This window comes from Callithrix jacchus, chromosome 8 (genome assembly GCF_049354715.1).
Source record: "Callithrix jacchus isolate 240 chromosome 8, calJac240_pri, whole genome shotgun sequence".
Classification (NCBI taxonomy): Eukaryota; Metazoa; Chordata; class Mammalia; order Primates; family Cebidae; genus Callithrix; species Callithrix jacchus.
In genome coordinates, this window is record NC_133509.1 from 39,195,163 (window position 1) to 39,215,688 (window position 20,526).

General features: G+C 36.5%; 1 protein-coding gene across 9 annotated transcripts in view; it reads right to left on the reverse strand.

The window, feature by feature from the left end:
- Positions 1–20,526, reverse strand: part of DMXL2 (Dmx like 2) — a 179,537-nt gene that overhangs the window by 85,140 nt on the left and 73,871 nt on the right. For all 9 annotated transcript variants that reach the window (XM_078334244.1, XM_035259655.3, XM_035259654.3 and 6 more), the window contains 4 exons: positions 20,185–20,456; positions 18,867–19,563; positions 18,367–18,488; positions 1,413–1,502 (listed from right to left, as the gene is read on the reverse strand). In XM_078334244.1, coding sequence (XP_078190370.1) covers positions 1,413–1,502; positions 18,367–18,488; positions 18,867–19,563; positions 20,185–20,456 — 1,181 coding nt within the window. The remainder of the gene's footprint in view (positions 1–1,412; positions 1,503–18,366; positions 18,489–18,866; positions 19,564–20,184; positions 20,457–20,526) is intronic.

The window sequence follows — 20,526 nt, forward strand, 5'->3', positions numbered from 1 at the left end:
TGTTAAAAATAGCCACAAGAAGCAGAGAAAAAAATGTTCAACAAATATGAACTAAAATTACTACTTTGTGAGAGCAGACTATATTAACAGCCCATGGTAAAGAGTGGCAAGGAGGCTAAAGTAGGGAATGAATTTAACATCCAATCCATTAAAATTAACTTATCTATAGAAAAGAAGCAAACCCACTCTTCTTCTACCTCCCTATGGAGTAGAAAAAAGGAATCACAGGTTGAATCTGAAGAAGGTACAGCACTGGGGATTTAAAAGTTAAGCATTTCCCAGGAGGTATTAGAATTATGAGTCTGGCAGCCCCAGTTCTGCTATGAAGAGATGATGTGGTAATATATCTATATTAGCAGAAATTATTACATTTTCCCCAAGAGAAAGTGTAAGACACCAAAGAAAAATTATGATATAACTCTATACTTCTATCCATAGTTGGATCTTTCTTCATTTCCCTGTTTAAAACTACTGGTAGCTTCCTTACCAAACGAATCGTTTTTATATTTGAAATCAATGCTAATTCTATCCCTTAGACCATTAACCTAGTCCTAAAGAAACAAATATCCTGAGGACTAAAATGGGTTTTACACCTCCCTGTAGGGAGAAGGGTTCTCCTTCTTTCCTAGGTAGTAGCTAGAGAAGAATACAGACTACACAAAGGGCCTGATATTAAAAAATCAATGTCCACTTTGATCTGACTTTCATCTGCATTTTTAAAGACCTCATACAAGTATCCAACATGGGGCCTAACAAGGCAAATACTCTGAAGCTGAGGTTACCCTCTACTGAGTCGAAAAGAGTAATAATATAAAATGAGAAAGCACAACCCAAACCTCTATGCAGCTGCACTGTGTTTTCTCTCAGCATTTCAAGATCACAGTCATGGTTTCTCAAACTGAATCAAATTTCCTTTAAACAGTAAATAAAGTTAAAAATACAATTCAACTGGAGAAAAATAATTCCTTTTTAAAAAATTTTTATTTCAATACCTTTTGGGGTACAAGTGGTTTTTTGTTACATGGGTGAACTATATAGTAACGAATTCTGAGATTTTAATGCACCCATCACCCAAGTAGTGTACACTGTACCTAATAGGTAGTTTGTTTAATCTCTAGTCCAATTTAGACCCTCCCCCTTCTGAGTCTCTAAAGTCTACTTTATTGCTCTGTATGCCTTTGCGTACTCATAGCTTAGCTCCCATTTATAAATGACAACATATGGTTCTTGGTTTTCCAAGAAGAAAAATAATCACTACATCATTAATAGATTTTCACTAGGAGAATCAACAGAAGTTGTCTACATTTAATATCAAACAAGAAAATTATTCTGAGAATGACATGTATCATATACATATAAAACACCAGGGGATAAAGTTTAAGAATATCACTAATTCATAAGCATGTTTTTACTTGGTTGGTTATTGCATCGAGTTCAATAATGCAGCCAGGTCGAGCAGTAGACTGTTGGCTCACAATATTAAACACTTCTCCAATAAGTTTCTGTAAATAAAAAACACAAAATATTAATGACCAACAACTTATGAATCTACTATCAATATGATACAGCATCTTGGACATCCCCTCTGAATATTCACTGATTGGCAATGAAACTTAATACATTCAAAGAAATATTTCAACTTTCTATATTCATTCTCATGTTTAAAGTTAACAAAGCAGAAAGAAAATTTGATAGTGTTTACAAAAATAGTATATAACTTCAAGACATCATATCTTCTTCATTTTTGCAACCTGAAAGCCCAAGACAGACATGGCTGAAGATCCGGCCCAATGTCTGAGTGGTCAGCAGATGTGCAATGCCATTTAAAAGTACAACCCTGCTAAACTGAAGGTAAGGGCAATGGTTGAAAAGAAGTGAGACTCTTGTGTCTTGAGATGAGGATGTATGAGTTAACACATGAAGCCTAACTTTGGATCCCCAAAGCCCCAAAACTTTCTGCTAAAAAGAGGAGTCCTCCTCACCCACGTTCCAACCAGCTTTCTCTTGCCTAAAAATCTTTCAGTAACTTCATCTGAGAGAGCTGCCTCAGAAAGGGATGCCCGTTCTCCTCAGCACCCACCTCCACCACTTTTCACTACCTCAAGGCCAATAAGAGGGGTTACAGGCTAGATATAAGCACAAGGTCAGGAAGAAAACAGCATATACACAGGAGTTATAGGACCTTTCTTATTTCTATCAGTAGGATTTCAGAACGCATGTAAGAAAATTGAATCTAGGGTTAATAGATAAAAAGAAAAAAGTATGTAGTTAGGTAGGGCTGAATTTATTGATATGGAAATATTCACCCAAGATTCATGATTTAAAGTGTTAGCTCAGACACCTAGAAATGCTGTTAACAGGGCAGGGTGCAGTGGCTCATGCCTGTAATCCCAGCACTTTTGGACACCAAGGCATGTGGATCACCTGAGGTCAGCAGTTTGAGACCAGCCTGGCCAATACAGTGAAATGCCATCTGTACTAAAAATATAAAAATTAGCCAGGAGTGGTGGAAGGCACCTGTCATCCCAGCTACTGGGGAGGCTGAGGCAGGAGAATCACCTGAACCTGGGAGGCGGAGGTTGCAGTGAGCAGAGATTGTGCCGCTGCACTCCAGCACGGGCAACAGAGTGAGACTCCCCCATCTCAAACACAATAAAGAAAAGAAATGGTGTTAACAGTCTGTTGGGTTTGTTCATTGAAATCTGGACTCAACTGTGGTCTATAATTGGTGAGGCAAAAGCAGTGAAATTTTTCTAGCACACAACAAAGCTTTGCCACTCAAAGTGTAGCTGATGGACAGCAGCGACAGGAAGCTTTTTATGAATGCATACTTACTCCCTGAAACTAAGATATCTGTATTTTAACAAGACTTCCACAGGATTCATGTGTATACTAAAGTTTAAGAAATACTGCTGTAGATCACTGATTCTCAATCTTGGCCGCACACTGAATCACCTGGAAAACTTGAACAATCAATGATGCTTAGGTCCCACTCACAGACACGGAGGTGCTTCCAATATGCAGCCAAAGTTGCGATCTCTTCACGGGAACAAAAACGCATTCTAGCTAAGGATTTGCTTTCCCTGCCCATAACTCTCTGCCAGCACTATAACTAAGAGACTTATTGAACATTAACATTACAGAATTCTACAGATTCCCACTCAACATCACCTCCAATCAAGGAACTCATTTTATAGTGGAAGATACTACTGGAATTAGAATGAAGTAAGTGAAGCCTTTACCCTGGGGACAAAATTTAAAAGTGTCCAAAAATTAATAATCAAGAAAAATAATATTTTAATGCAATGTTTTTCAAAAAATCAAAATTAATGTAAACAATTCATAATGAGCAAAATATCAAACATTTAAATACAGGACCCAACAGTGTCTTAATGAGCTATACCAACCTCATTATTGTGCATCAAAACTGCACATACATGTTTTGATGTTTGGTTTTGTTTTTTTTTTGAGACGGAGTCTTGCTCGGTCACTAGGCTGGAATGCAGTGGCGCAACCTCCGCCTCCCAGGTTCAAGCAATTCTCCTGCATCAGCCTTCCAAGTAGCTAGGACCACAGGCACGTGCCACCATTCCCAGCTAATTTTCGTATTTTTAGTAGAGACAGGGTTTCACCACATTGGCCAGGATGGTCTTAATCTCCTGACCTCATGATCCATCCACCTTGGCCTCCCAAAGTGCTAGGATTACAGGCATGAGCCACTGTGCATGGCTATATTTTTTTAACAGTCAACATTTTTGTTTTCTTTTTTCAGTGTCTTGCTGCTCTATTGACCTCCAACTCTTGGGCTCAAGTGGTCCTCCTGCCTCAGCTTCCCAAGTAGCTAGGACTACAGGTGCATGCAACATGCCTGACAATTTTTTTTTATTTTTTTGTAGGACAGGGTCTTGCTATGTTGCTCAGGCTGGTGTCAAACTCTTGGCCTCAAACACCTCAGCCTCCCAAAGTACTGGGATTATAGAAGCCACCACACATGGATATAGTTAACCTTTTCCCAGAACATTAAAGTAGTTGAAAAATGCTAAAAAATTGAAAAGTAGGTGTATTAAAACTCACATTATTACATAAGTTTAAATTTATTTATACCAGAAACTGGAATAATTATAGCTTTATTTTTCTGACTTGAATGGAAACAAACATATTAATAATATTTTCAGAATCTTCTTTGCTTATCTGGTTTTGACAAAGTCTCTCCTTTTTGTGTGTGTGTGTGTGTGTATGTGTGTGATGGAGTTTCACTCTTGTTGCCCAGGCTGGAACGCAATGGCACGATCTCAGCTCACTGCAACCTTCGCCTCCCAATGTCAAGTGATTCTCCTGTGCTAGCCTCCCAAGTAGTTGGGTCTACAGGCATCCGCAACCACACCTGGCTAATTTTTGAATTTTTAGTAAAGAAGGGTTTCACCATGTTGGCCAGGTAGGTGTCAAACTCCTGACCTCAGGTGATCCACTTGCCTTGGCTTCCCAAGTGCTAGGATTACAGGTATAAGCCACCGCACCCAGCCCTTAATTACATTTTAAGGGCATCATTCTAACTCCTATGTTGAGAACAGACTTTGAGATAACAGAGCAAGATCATAAAGAAAGCAATATAAATTTTTTCACAATCTAACCTATAACTTCCTATCCAGTCTCAGCTATTTCCAACTGCCATTCACATTCTATGCTATGGCTGTAGTAAACTACTTACAGTTTACTATGCACATTCTTATACCTCTGTGCATTTTTAGTTGCTGTCGTCTCTACCTGAAATATTCTTTTCCTCCTTCACTTTCACATCTTACCCTTTCAGAGAGTCTCATCTCAGTTATCTCCACCAGAAATTCTTTCCTAACCACCATAGTCTGGATTAAGTGTTGCTTCTAAATATAAGAAAAGCCATCTTAGCTGACAGCATTGGACAGAGAGAGGATAAATCACTCAGCAAGATCAGTTAACCCAGAGAATCATTTAAAAAATAATATATATATATTTAAAACATTTTATTTTAAGTATAAACATATACAAATAACTGGTATTTTGGTGTTGAGTTAAGACCTTTTGAGTATGGGCTTGCTAATGGGGATTACAGGCCTTTCTTGCATAGGCCACTTCTGTAAGGCCCTTCCTGTATTTTTCAGTTCTTTAAACACTGTGGCTCACACCTGTAATCCCAGCACTTTGGGAGGCTGAGGTGGGTGGATCACCTGAGGTCAAAAGTTCAAGACCAGCCTGGCCAACAAGGTGAAACATCGTATCTACTAAAAATACAAAAAGTAGCTGGGCATGGTGGTGGGCACCTGTAATCCAAGCTATTCGGGAGACTGAGGCAGAAGCATTACTTGATTAATATTTTCAGAATTTTAATTGATTCCTCTCTCCCAGGAGAAAGAGGTTGCAGTGAGCCAAGATTGCACCACTGCACTCCAGCCTGGATGACAGAGGGAGACTTAGACTCAAAATAAAGATATTATATATATATATATATATATATATATATATATATATATATACATACATACATAAATGGGAGTAAAAACATAAAGACACCTACAAAGCAATGTGAATGCAGTTTTTCTCAATTTCCTCCTGAATCTTTTACAGTTGTTTTGACCATGCCTAAAGAATGATTTTTAGCAAAATTGCTTCCAAAGCAGTTATTTTTATTAAAAAACATTCACATTTTTTATACTCACATTTCATCAATTTAAAATAATATTTAATTAAGTTACAGAATGACACTAATGTGTGTAACTTGACATATACAATGTTGAAAATAAACACAGCTGGCTTCTGAGAAACAGTCAACATAGTTGTAAGAGCTTAGTCTCTAGAAATAAGCTGCCTGGGTTCAAATCCTGGTTCTACCATTGCTAGATGACTAAACTGGGACAAGTAATTAAGTTTCTCTACGCTTCAGTGTTCTTACTGCTGAAGTATGGATAGTGATTTTACATTTTTCTTAAAGTTACCAGGAAGGTTGAGTGAATATGTAAAGCATTTGGAAGACAGCCTGACATACAATAATCACTAGATAAAAGTTTGCTATTATTATAACTGGTAGGGTATTTTTTTTCAGGTTAAGTAACTTGCCCAGCTATTATTATTGTTAAGGCTACAGCTCAACTTGTAGAATCAATAAGGCCTGGTATTCTGTTCCCTATGAGCAACCATCCTATATTTTATAGAAGGAATAGACAACATCAATGAATCCAATGAGCTGGCTTAAGTAGAGGCCAATTAAATGAGTTTCACATCCTGAAATTAGCCTTTTCTTCTAATTTACCACTTATTACATACTCTATGTACATATTTATGTGACTCTATAGATACAAGATCCTTGAAAGTAGGGCCTACTTCTATTCATTTAAACACTCTTAGCACCTGGTACAAAATACACATTTATTCTTCTATGTACTACAGGTAATGCACAGTGAGCCCTCAATAAAAATTAAAGATTGAGTAAATAAATTACTGAGTGAAAACAAATTACACTTTAGATCATTCCTCCTTTAAAAGCTTGTTTTTACTAATAGCAGCACATGCTATATCACCCTATCTTTCAACACAACACAACTGCTCCCTTTATTTGTAGAATACCTCAGTAAGTACTTACTAAATACATGAATGAATGGATGTTACCGATCTAGCATCACTGGGTGAAGCTATTCAAGTTTATTTTTTAGGTACCAAAACAATCTTCAATATTTTAAATGGAATTTAAAAAAAATCTTAATCCGTCTTCATAAAAAGCTTGCTAAAAATAAATCTTTTCTTGATGACTGACAAGTCACATTTATGAATATTAATTATTACTAATGCCTTTAGAGATCCAATGACTTCAAGTACTGTCTTTGTAATAATAAATCCCAAATGTGCACTGGTACCTAATGCAGAACATTACGAATATCTCCAATTGCCTGTAAAAGTTATCTAAACCAAACTTAGCGGCTGGGTGTGGTGGTTCCCACCTGCCTATAATCCCAGCACTTGGGAGGCCGAGGTGGGTGAATGACTTGAGGTCAGGAGTTCAAGATGGCCAATATGAGGAAACCCCATTTCTACTAAAAATACAAATATTAGTCAGGCATGGTGGCACCTGTCTGTAGTCTCAGCTACTCAGGAGGCTGACACACAAGAATTGCTTGAACCTGGGAGGCATAGGTTGCAGTGAGTCAAGATGGCGACACTGCATTCCAGCCTGGGTAACAGAGTGAGACTCTGTTTCAAAAAAAATAAACAAACAAATAACCAAACTTAGGAATCTAAAACCAAGGTCATCTCACATTCAACATGTCCCAAATTTAAGCTGTAAGTACCTCAAAACTATCTTGCCATAGCTACTGGAACAACTATCAAAACTAGAAACCTTAGAATCCTCTGTTTTCATATCCATATTAAGGCAACTACTAAGCTCTGCTCTTCTCCTTTCCTAGCTATGAAACTCCATCTAGATCAGGTTTGTTTTACCACATGCTCAGTTGACCTTAACAGACTCCCTGCTATCTCCATGCTTTCAGTACCTACCAACCCTACTCCACCCTGCAAATTAATCACTTTATTTCCCATCTTGTGCTCCCTAAGTCTACCCCTTTATCTACAGAACAAAATTTATAGCTTTCAGGTATCTGTTACAAAATTTTTAAAAAGCTAGCCTTTATTCTGGCATCTACTAAAAATCTCATTTGAGGAAAAGGAGAGCATGTAACGACTTCTTGCTACATTTTGCCTCAGAATTAGCAGAAGTAGTAAGAGAACTGCTATTCTAAAAAGAAAACCAAAAGGATGTGCAGAAATAATGGAACTGTGACAGAAAGCAGTCACATCATCTTAAGCATTTAAGACTGCAAATAAGGGCAAGACTCTGTGGTCTTTATTTTAGAAAGGTAAAATATCCCAGAATGCCATATAGCTTGGGGGCCTCAAAGTCAAAATGGCTCAAGGAAGTCTGGAGGCTCAAGCAACTTTGAAAGTTTCTAACTATGCAACCACAAATATAACTGATGAGAAAAGAAAGTTGATCAGTGTAGTGGGTTGAATAGTGTTCCCCCAAAATTCATGTCCACCCAGCACCTCAGAATGTAACCTTGTTATAAAGTAGGGTCTTGCAGACATAACTAGTTTAAGAAAAGGTAATATTGGATTACAAAAGATACAAAATCTAACGACTGGTGTCCTTACAAAAAGAGGATACACAGAGACACTCAGATGGAAGAAGACCATGTAAAGACCAAGGCAGACTGCAGTGATGCAGCTACAAGCCAAACACCAAGGACCAGGAGCAACCTAGGAAGAAGAAAGGAAGGATCCTCCCCTTGAATATCAGAAAGAGCATGGCCTTGCCAACACCTTGAATTTGAACTAAATGCATATACACTAAAGAACAGTGCTGCAAACTATGTGAAGCAAAAACACAGAAGTAAAGGAGAAATAGACAAATTCACAATTATAGCTGAAGACTGCAACACCTCGCTCTAAAGATTTGATAGAACAACTAGGGACAAAAATCAGTAAAGATACAGAAGAACTCAACAATTGCATCAATCAAAATGCTCTACCCAACAACAATAAAATACAGTTTTTTAAGTGTTAGTCGAACGTACTAAACCAGATCAGGTCCTGGACATTAAACAACCTTCAACAAATTAAAAAGGACTGAAATCATACAGTACATTCTTCTACCATGATGGAATCCAACTAGAAACCAGTAACAGGAAGATCACCAAACACTTAGAAGCTAAATCACACATTTCTAACTAACTGAGGGTCGAAGAGAAATTCTCAAAGGAAATCAAAACATATACTGACCTAAATGAAAATAAAAATACTACATATAAAAATATTAAAGCAGTGCTGAGTGAAAAATCTGTAAGTACTAAATGTATACTTAAGAAAATAAAAAAATTAAAATCAATAAGCTAAGCTCCTCTTATAAATCTAAAAAAAGAACCAAAAAAAAGCCCAAAGCAAGCTGAAGGAAGTGATAAAGAGCAGAAATCACTGAAAATAAAAATGAAAACATTAGAGAAACAAAGAGCTCAATGAAACAACAAGCTGATTCTTTAAAAATATCAAGAAAATTAACAAACCTAGAGGAGAACTTCCTCAGCTAGATGAAGAATATCTACAAATAAACCAATAGCTGGAGGTAGGAGTACAGGAAGACGGCAGAATAGAAGGCTCCACCAATTATCCCCCCAGCAAGAACACTAATTTAACCACTACATGAAAAAAAGCACCTTCGTAAGAACCAAAAATCAGGTAAGCACTCATGGTACCCAGTTTTGACTTCTTATCACTGAAAGAGGCACTAAAGAGGTAGGAAAAACACTCTTGAATCACCAACACCACTCCCCCACATCCTGGCAGTGGCAGTGTGGTGCTAAGAGAGTTTCTGTGCACTGGGAAAAGGAAGAGCAATCAACTATGAGGTCCTTAAGAAAACATTGGTAGTAGTCTGCCAAGTATTCCCCATAGGCCTGAGGTCGTGGTGGCCACAGAGTGAGGCTCATCTGCCTTTGGAAAGGAGAGAGAAGAGTTGGAGGGACTCTGTCTCGTGGTTTGAGTACCAACTCAGCCAAGTACAATAGAACACCAGGTAGACCTGCTAAGGTTACTGACTCTGCTTCCAAGCTCCCAGATGATACTTCTAGACCAGCCCAGTGCAGGGGGGAACTCATTACCCTAAAAGGAAGGACACAGACCTGGCTGACTTTGCTACCTGTTGACTGCAGGAGCCCCAGGGCTTTGAGAGAACATAGTCGGTAGGTGGGGAGTGGTTACAGCAGGCCTTGGGCAAGAACCAGTACTGTGCTGGCTTCAGGTGTGATCCAGTACAGTCCTAAAGTTGATAGCCACAGTGTGCTTATGTCACTGCACCCCCAACTCTAGGTGGCTCAGGAGACAGAGAGAGAGAGAGAGAGAGAGAGAGAGAGAGAGAGAGAGAGAGAGAGAGAGAGAGAGAGAGAGAGAGATTGAGATTGATTGTTTGGAATAAAGTAAGGGAAGAGAACAAGAGTCTCTGCTGGTAATCCAGAGAATTCTTCCAGATCTTGCCCAAGACCATTAAGGAGGCAGTACTTCTATGAGTCTGCAAAAACCACAGCATTACTGGGTTTAGGGTCCCCCAAAAGCAGATACAACTTAGATCACAACACCCAAGTCCTTTTAAGTATCTGGGAAGCCTTCCCAAGAAGGACAGATACAAGTAAGGCCAGACTGAAGACTACAACAAATACCTAATTCCTCAATGCCCACACACCAAAGAACACCTACAAGTATCAAGACAATTCAGGAAAACATGACCTCACCAAATGAACTAAATAAGGCACCAGAGACCAATCCTGGAGAAACAGAGATATGTGACTTCCAGAAAGAAAATTCAAAATAGCGGTTGGGAGGAAACTCAAAGAAATTCAAGATAGCACAGACAACAAATTCAGAATTCTATGAGATAAAGTTAAGAAAGAATTTAAATATTGAAAAAAAATCAAGCAGAAATTCTGGAGCTAAACAATGCAGCTGGCATACTGAAGAATGCAACAGCAGAATTAAGCAAAGGAAAGAATTTTGAGTCTGAAGACAGGCTATTTGAAAACACACAAAGAAGACAAAAGAAAAATGAAGAAAAACAATGAAGCACATCTACAGGATCTAGAAAATAACCTCAAAAGGGCAAATCTAAGAGTCAATGACCTTAACAAGGAGGTAAAGAAAGAGATAGGGTAGAAGGTTCATTCAAAGGGATGGTGGCAGGGAAATTCCCAAGCCTAAAGAGATATATCAATATCCAAGTACAAGAAGATTATAAAACACCAAGCAGATTTAACCCAAAGAAGACTACCTCGAGGCAGTTAATAATCAAACTCCCAAAGGTCAAGGATAAAGAAAGGATCCCAAAAGCAGTAAGAGAAAAGAAACAAGTAACATACAATGGAGCTCCAATATGTCTGGCAGCAGACTTTTCCGTGGAAACCCTACAGGCCAGGAGAGAAAGGCGTGACACATTTCAAGTGCTGAAAGAAAAAAAATTTACCCTAGAACAGTGTTTCTAGTAAAAACATCCTTAAAACATGAAGGAGAAATAAAAATTTTTTTCCAGACAGACGAAAACTGAGGGATTTCATCAACACCAGACCTGTCATACAAGAAATGCTAAAGGAGTACTTAAATCAGAAAGAAGAGAACATTAATGAACAATAAAAAGTCATCTGAAGGTACACAGAAAAACACAGAATATTATCACACTGTAACTGTGATGTGTAAACTGATCTTAGGTAGAAAGAATGATGAATCAATCAAAAATAATAACTACAACTTTTCAAGATACAGAAAAAACAAAAAGATATAAATAGTAACAACAAAAAGGTGTAGCAGGGCAAAGTTAAGGAGTAGAGCAAAATGTCTTTTTGCTTTTTTATTTATGCAAACAGTATTAAGACATAATCAGCTTAAAATAATGGGTTGTAAGATATTATTTGCAAGCCTCATGATAATGTCAAACTAGAGAACACAGAGTAACTACACCAAAAATAAAAGGCAAAAAACTAAATTATATCACCAGCGAAAATCACCTTCACTAAAAGAAAGACAGGAAGAAAATAAAGAAGGAAGAGAAGACCACAAAACAACCAGAAACAAATAACAAAATGGCAGGAGTTAAGTCCTTACTTATGAATGTAAATGGACTAATTTCTCCAATCAAAAGACATACAGTGGCTGAATGGGTAAACAAGATACAATAATCTCTTGCATGCAAAAAACACACTTCACACATAACGACACACATAGGCTGAAAATAAAGGGATGAGAAAAGATATTCCATCCCAATGGAAACAAAAAAAGACCAGAAATAGCTATATTTATATCAGACAGATATACTGATATCAGTATCACTGTATGTCTTGATAGTGCGTATCAGACAAAATAGTTTTAAGACAAAAACTAAGAAGAGACAAAGTAGGTCACTATATAATGCTGAAGGGGTCAGTTCAGCAAGAGGATATAACAATTTTAAATATATATGCACCCAATACTAAGGCACCCAGATACATCAAGCAAATATCAGAGCTACAAAAAGGGACCCTAATATAATCATAGCTGGAGATTTCAACATCAGTCAGAACTGGACATATCTTCTAGACAGAAAATCAACAAAGAAACATCAGACTTAATCTGTACTATCAAAAAAAAAGGGATCCAGCAGATATTTACAAAACATTTCATCCAAAAGCTACAGAATATACATTCTTTTCCTTAGCATATGGATCACTCTCAAGGACAGATCACATGTTAGGTCACAAAACAAGTCTTAAAACATTTTTTAAAAAATGAAACAATATCAAGCATCTTCTCTGACTACACTGGAATAAAACTAGAAATCAATAACAAGAAATTTTGGAAACTATATGAACATATGAAAATTAAACAATATGTTCCTGAATGACAAGCCAGTCAATGAAGAAATTTAAAAGAAAATTGAAAAATTTCTAGAAACAAATGATAATGAAAATATGACATACAAAAATCTATGGGATATTGCAAAAGCAGTACTGAAAGAGGGAAGTTTACAGCTATAAGTGCCTACATCAAAAAATAAGAAAGACTTCAAATAAATAAATAACCTAACAATTAATCTTAAAGAACTGGAAAAGCAAGAGCAGACCAAACCCAAAATTGGTAAAGGAAAAGAAATAATAAATAACAGAGCACAAATAAATAAAATTGAAACAAAGAAAACCATATAAACATCAACAAAACAAAAAATTAGTTTTTTGAAAAGATAAAACAAAGTTGACAACCTTTTTCCCAGACTAAGAAAAAGAAAGAGAAGACCCAAATAAATAAAATCAGAGATGAAAAAGGGGATACTACCACTGATGCCAAAGAAATTCAAAGGATCAATAGTGGCTACTATGAGCAACTATATGCCAGTAAATTGAAAAATCTACAAGAAATGGACAAATTCCTAGACACATACAACCTATCGAGAATGAACCACAAAGAAATCTAAAACCTGAATAGACCAAAAACAAGTAACAAGATCAAAGCCATAATAAACAGTCTCTAAGTAAAGAAGAGCCCAGGACCCAGTGGCTTGACTGCCACCGGTTACGCTGGCTCACACCTGTAATCAGCACTTTGGGAGGCCGAGGCAGGCAGATCACGCGGTCAGGAGATCGAGATCACCCTGGCTAACACAATGAAACTCTGTCTCTACTAAAAATACAAAAAAACCAAAATAATTAGCTGGGCGTTGTGACATGTGCCTGTATTCCCAGCTACTCGGGAGGCTGAGGCAAGAGAATTGCTTGAACTCAGGAAGCGGAGGCTGCAGTGGGCTGAGATCACTCCACTACACTCCAGCTTGGGCAACAGAGTGAGACTTCATTTCAAAAAAAAAAAAAAGTAGTCTCATTTACAATAGCCATATATAAAATTAAGAACCTAGGAATTCACCAAAGAAGTGAAAGGTCCCTAAGGAAAACTGTAAAACACTGATGAAAGAAATTGAAGAGGACAACAACAAAAAAGGAAAGATATTGCATGTTCAAGAATCAATATTGTTAAAATGTCCATACAGCCCAAAGCAATCTATAGATTCAATGCAATCCCTATCAAAACACCAGAGATTCTTTATAGAAATTTAAAAAACAATCTAAAATTTAAATGGAACCACAACAGACCCAGAATAGCCACAGCTATCCTAAGCAAAAAGAACAAAACTGGAAGAATATTATCTGACTTCAAATTATACCACAGAGCTACAGTAATCAAAACAGCATGGTACGAGCACAAATACACAGACACACAGACCAATGGAACAGAATAGAGAACCCAGACACAAATCCACACCTCTAGAGTGAATTCATTTTTGACATAGGTGCCAAAAACATACACTGGAGAAAAGACTAGTCTCTTCAACAAATGGTGCCAGGAAAACTGGATATCCATATACAGAAGAATAAAACCAGACCCCTCTCACTAACCACATACAAAAATCAAATCAAGACTTAAAGACTTAAATCTAAGACTTCAAACTATGAAACTACTACAAGGTAACACTGGGAAAAGTTTCCAGGACATTGGTCTCTGCAAAGATTTCCTGAGTAATACACGACAAGCACAGGAGACCAAAGCAAAAATATACTAATGGGATCGCATCAAGTTAAAAAGCACAGGATATAGTCAACAAAGTGAAGAGACAACTGACAGAATGAGAGAAATATCTTCAAACTACTCATCTGACAAGGGATTAATAACCAGAATATATAAGAAGCTCAAACAACTCTATAGGAAAAAATCTAATAATCTGATCAAAAATGGGCAAAATATTTGAATAGATATTTCTCAAAAGAAGACATACAAATGGTAAACAGACAGATGAAAAGGTGCTCAGTATCACAGATCATCAGAGAAATGCAAATCTAAACTACAAGGAGATATCACCTCACCCCAGTTAAAACAGCTTATATACAAAAGAGAGGCAGTAGCAAATGTTGGCACAGATGTGGAGAAAAGGGAACCCTCTTATGCTATTGGTGGGAATGTAACTTAGTACAACCATGATAGAGAACAGTTTGGAGGTTGCTCACAAAACTAAAATAGAGCTACTATAGAATCCAGCAATTCCACTGCTAGGCAAATACTCAAAAGAAAGTTAGTAAGTATATTGAAGAGGTATCTGCACTCCCATGTTTGTTGCACCTCTGCAAAATAGCCGAGATTTAAGTAACCATCAACAGATGAATGGATAAAGAAAAAAAATGTCTTATATACAACAGAGTATTACTCGGCCATAAAAAAGAATGAGATTCAGTCATTTTGCAGCAACACAGATGGAACTGGAGGTTGTTATTTTAAGTAAAATAAGCCAGGTACAAAAATACAAACATTGTTTGTCCTCACTTACTTGTGGGAGCTAAAAATCAAAACAACTGGACCCATGGAGACAGAGAGTAGAAGAATAATTACCAAAGGCCGAGAGAGGTAGTGAGGGATTGGCAGGGAGGTAGGGATGGTTGATGGGAACAAAAAAAAAATAGACTGAATAAGATCTAGTATTTGATAGTACAACAGAGCAAGTATAGTTAGTAATTTAACTGCTCGTTTTTAAATAACTAAAAGTATAATTCAATCATTTGTAATGCAAAGGATAAATGTATGAGGCCATGGAGACCCCATGTTCCATGATGTGATTATTATGAACTGTATGCCTGTATCAAAACATCTCATATACCCCACAAATATATACATCTACTATGTACCCACAAAAATTTTAAAAATTCTTTTTAAGACCTGCCACTAACATTGTATGTAATGGTAAAAGATTGAATGCTTTTCCTCTAAAAATGGGAAGAAGGCAAGCACATCCAATCTCACTTCTTATTCAACACAGTGTTGGAAGTTTTAGTCACTGCAACAAAGTAAGAAAAATAAAACCCATACAGATTAGAAAGGAAGAGACAAAATTGTTTCCTTTTATAATGAGATGATTATCTACATGGAAAAGCCCAAGAAATCTACCAAAAGCACTCCTACACCTATTATATGCATTCAGCAATGTTACAGGATACAAGATAAACATAAAAAATTCAACTGTATTTGTATATTCTGGCAATGACTACATGGATGCCAAAATTAAAAATACAGTACTATTTACAATTAGTAGGGTAAATGAAATACTGATATATAAAACTAATAAAACATTCATAGGACATGCATACTGAAAACTACAGGAGAGGGAGATAGGGGATACTACTGAAAGTTGTTTACATTATACATAGTGTGAGTGTGTGTGTGTGTGTGTGTGTGAGAGAGAGAGAGAGAGAGATTGGGGATACTATTGAAAGTTGTTTACACTACATATATTGTGTGTGTGTTCATGTGTGTGTGTGTGTGTGTGTGTGTGTGTATTTAGAGATGGGAGTCTATGTTGCCTAGGCTGGTCTTGAACTCGTCGGGTCAAGCAACCTTCCCATCTAAGCTTCCCAAGGTGCTAGGAATACAGGTGTGAGCCACCGTTCCTGGCTATATTATATTTTAAGTAGTATATTATCATTTGAAGGTGCACTACAAAAGGTTAAAGATGTTTATTATAAATCTTTGAAGAACCACTGAAAACAAAACACTGAACATAATGGAGAACAAATAGAACCATAAGAAAATACTTAATCCCCCAAATCATGAGGAATGCCATCAATGGCAAAAAAACTAAAAACAAGCAAATATTCCCATATTCAGAATGGAAAACAACATACTTCTGCAGGGCAGACCAAGGAGCTTAACGTCTATCTAGTACAATGTCTTGGTCATCAAGAGATGTCAAGGTGTACATTATACCTATCAGATATTAAAACAAATCACCTTATGCAACTTTGACTTTCTTCTTTGACTATAGAAGGTAGAAAGAGTATATTTTATGTCAGCAAAGTACATGACAATCGGTCTCACAGAAATCCTTGAAACAAGATGGAAAACATCCCAAAAAATAAAAATGGAGAAAGTTTTCAAATGTATACTGCTAGTCTCTTCCTGCAAACCTGCCTGCTTATCATATTAATAACTGACTCAGATGATGTAGATATAACATTTATCAAAGAGGCTGGTGAGATGATGTAGATATAACATTTATTAAAGAGGCTGGTGACATAGTCATAAAGCAATAACAAATATATTAAATAACATAATCCAGATTCAAAAAGATACTGACTGGACTGTTTAGTTGTGCTTAGCAAGATGAAACGTAATAGGAAAAATAGGTCTACATTTGGACCCCAAATTCAAATGCACAAATATAGAACAGACATGACAAGGCTTAGCAGAGGGCAGGAACGGGGAAAGACTTCAGGATGTTGAGAGTCAGCTCATGATGAATCAATTACATACAAAGAATGTGGACTGACTGTCAAAACATAAATGTATCTAATGAGAGAGGTCACAATATTCCTATATCTTACAGTCATCCTATAAGGCCCAGAGTACAGACAAACTGAAACCTGCTCAGAAGAGTAACCAGGGTCAAATGTAAACCAGTTAAAGAAACTTGATAGGCACAGGGGGAACAGGTTTGGCCTGAGGTAGAAAGGTTCACAGGTTACAAGAAAGCTGTCTTTAAATATCTGAGGTGCTCTCATATCCAAGAAATATTAGATTTATTCTAAGTAGAACAAGCACTAACAAGTAGAATTTACACAAAACAAACAGCATTTCATATGATAGTGTGAGCAATTCAAGGATAGAAAGAGCTGCATTTAGAGTTGAGTTTCCCTCATCAGTGGCCAGATGTCAAATTGGTAGGAATGCAGCAGAGGGGAATAAAGCATCAGATGACTGTTGAGGCCAGGTGACCATTAAAGTATCTTCCAATTCTAGTTCTGATTCTATTTTTCTAGACTTTCTCTATGCCAAACCTTAGGCTCCAATCCAAATGGCTTTCTCAGTTTCTGGAACAAACTTTACCCATATACTTTCCTGTATCTGCACTTCCTTCCAGGTCATTCTCTCACTCAAACACAAACAAGTTATCTTTCTAAATCTTATCCATCCATCAAGAATGAACCCAAATGCTGTCCTTCATAAAGACTTCTATGCCTACCTTAATCTGATCTCTTTCTCCTCTGAATAAGGAAACACTTCTAGGGCCATCCTTTTGGCAGTTAATTGCATTCCACCCTTAGACACCTCTTGTATGTCTTAAACGGTTGAACTTTTTATTAATAAGCTCTCTTTTCAACTAAATTAAAAGCTCCTTAAAGGTAGATGTGAAACTTATATTCTGTATTCCCTCTATATCTAGGGGAATATAGTAGATGCTCAAAAAGAGTCATTGACTTTCAATACTGGAAACATTTTTATTGGAATAGATGTTTATATAGGTAAATGGAAAAATCTACTGTTCAACTCTAGATACTAATACGTATAATTTTCAGCTCAGACACAGAACTATCAGAATGAGATGCTGCCACCCACTAATAGCAAATCCTAACCAGAGAATTTTTTAAAATGGTGAATCAAGCTTGAAAAAGTTCCAATTTTCCAACCTAAACATACAGCTTAGTAAAGATGCCTTAAAACCTTTTTGAGCAAAGTAAGAGTAATACAACCAAACTAGAGAGTAAAACATGTTACAAATAATTTTTAAAAATCCTTTTTATGTAAAATATATTAATGTGTGGTATGTACACTAACATTTTGATTCATATACCTTGGAACACAACTTAGGAAAAAATAAATGTGTCATATATATCATAAGCAGCCCAGAATATATGCTTACTCCCTAAACAGCAACTAACAAATATAGGTCCTAGACAGTCAAAAGAGAATTCTTTATCACGTTAGTTACATTAATAAAGATTATTAAACACTTACTGAAGATTCTGGGTCTGACAATTCATCCAATAATTTCCTTGCATCCACTACAGCTTGATAGAGTCTCAGATTTTTGCCATCAGAAGCAACAAAGCAAGCACTTGCAGAATTGCAATACGTGCCTGAGAAAGTAGAACAAGAAGTCTGGGTTCTAAACATGTAGTTTATTTTTCTTATAGGCTAAAGAAACAAATATTCACACATTTCTTTTTAGGATTAACCATGGTCTAGAATCATAATTAAACAGGCATAATAAGTAGATACAAAATTATTAACAAAAAATTTAATTTCAAAATAGATTATGACAGAAAAGGTTAAAACCTTCCAAAAGTTCTACAAATAAGTCTCATGCCTGTATTCTGAAATTTATCAAAAATCATCTTAATGAAAACAATACTTATTCAAAATCATCTTAATGACAACAAATATAAACCATTTTGTATATAACAAATAATAGTTTAAAAGCTTTTACTAATTTCACAATTACAATGAACACTTACCTAGACAGTAACTGGGAATGAGAGTTGGAAGCCATGCCACATTAGAGAATGCTGAGGTATGTAAAGAGTTAATTCGAGCCAATTCTGATACTCCTCCAGTGTATGACAACGGTCCTATTGGGTCTACACGCCACAGAATAAGTTCACTGTAGATTGCATTTGGGTCATGAAATGTACGAGTTGCTGCATTTCTAAGAGGTTGTTTTGCGGAACCTTTTATATGTTTTACAGGGTCCATTAATCTACTTAATTTATTGTCTGAGTCCCACTGACAATCTGATTCAGGAGTCAAAAGAGCATTATGATGAGAGGATGTCAATAACAGTGGTAAAACTGAATGACATGCCAGGTCATTCAGATGAAATCTATGACCGCAATACCTAAATTTGTGAGATACAGTTAGAACAGTGGTAAAGGCAGACTTATCCGCAAAAGTTACTGCCCACTGATTTAAAGAACCATCTATGTGTTTAGAGATCATCATTACTGTGGGATCTACGATGTTCATATTTGTACTGTGTGATCCAGAGTGTGGCTGTGATCCATGAGGACTGCCTACAGACATCACCTCTTGGTGTAACACGGTGTAGTGAGAATCTTTTGTTGCATTTATACAAGCATACATCATAATATTTTTACTAAGAGAGCTTGCATCACCAGAGGGAAACGCAACAGGGATCTGAGAAGAAAAAGAAACCTGAAAAACAAAATTATATGATTCAGTGCAAATAGTTTACCTCTTCTCAAAGAAAATACTTCTATTCTCAAAATACCGAATCTCAGCGCCTTATCAAAAAATGTCATTTTCAACCATTTCCTTTCTTCTATTTAGGTAATATCATATCTCTATTCATGGCCTAAAAGACTGTAGAAGAAAAAATTCAAGTGCTTTGCTTGTACAACAAAATGACCACAGCAACAGATCTAAATAGCAATAAAGTTGAGAGAGATGACAAAGGCAGCTTCCTTTAGCTCATCAAATTGGGCGTAAGGAGGAGCTGATCCTGAGTCATATTTTCAGGGTGGTTTCTTAATCTTATTCAAAATATTATTAATTCCCCCAAAAAAATCAATATATGTATTCAAATATTCAGTATTGCATTTCAAAGCCAAATTCATTATGTTGTAACTAATCAAGTTTGCAAAATTTATGGTCACTGATCCCCTACTCAGATGTTCGTTAAAACCAAAATTTTTTTGTTTTTGGTTTTGACCAAAACTAAAAGCATGCTAACTCTACAAAGCATTTATTTCTTTTTAAGATTTTTTTTTCTTTTTACTATTTTTTAAAAAAGGCTATTTCATCAATAAAATATACCTGGACTTGTCTAAATATTCCAGGATTATATTCATCCAAGTATTTTACATGCCACACTAGAAAGGTACCATCTACAGGGTGTATTGTAAAAAGCATGTCAGGATTCTTATTCCATTCAGTTAGCAGCATTTCAATCTTCCGATCAAGCAGAACCGTAGGCAGTGGCATTGGTACACTAAGTCGTGAATAGGTTCTAGGACTTCCTTCTCTTTCTCCGTCTTCATGTTCCGAGGATCCTGTACCTGCCTCAGATTCTCTATCCAGGGATAAATCTGAATGAGAAAATATATTTATCAATACATGCATTAAATAATAATAATTCATTGACATACTAGACTATAA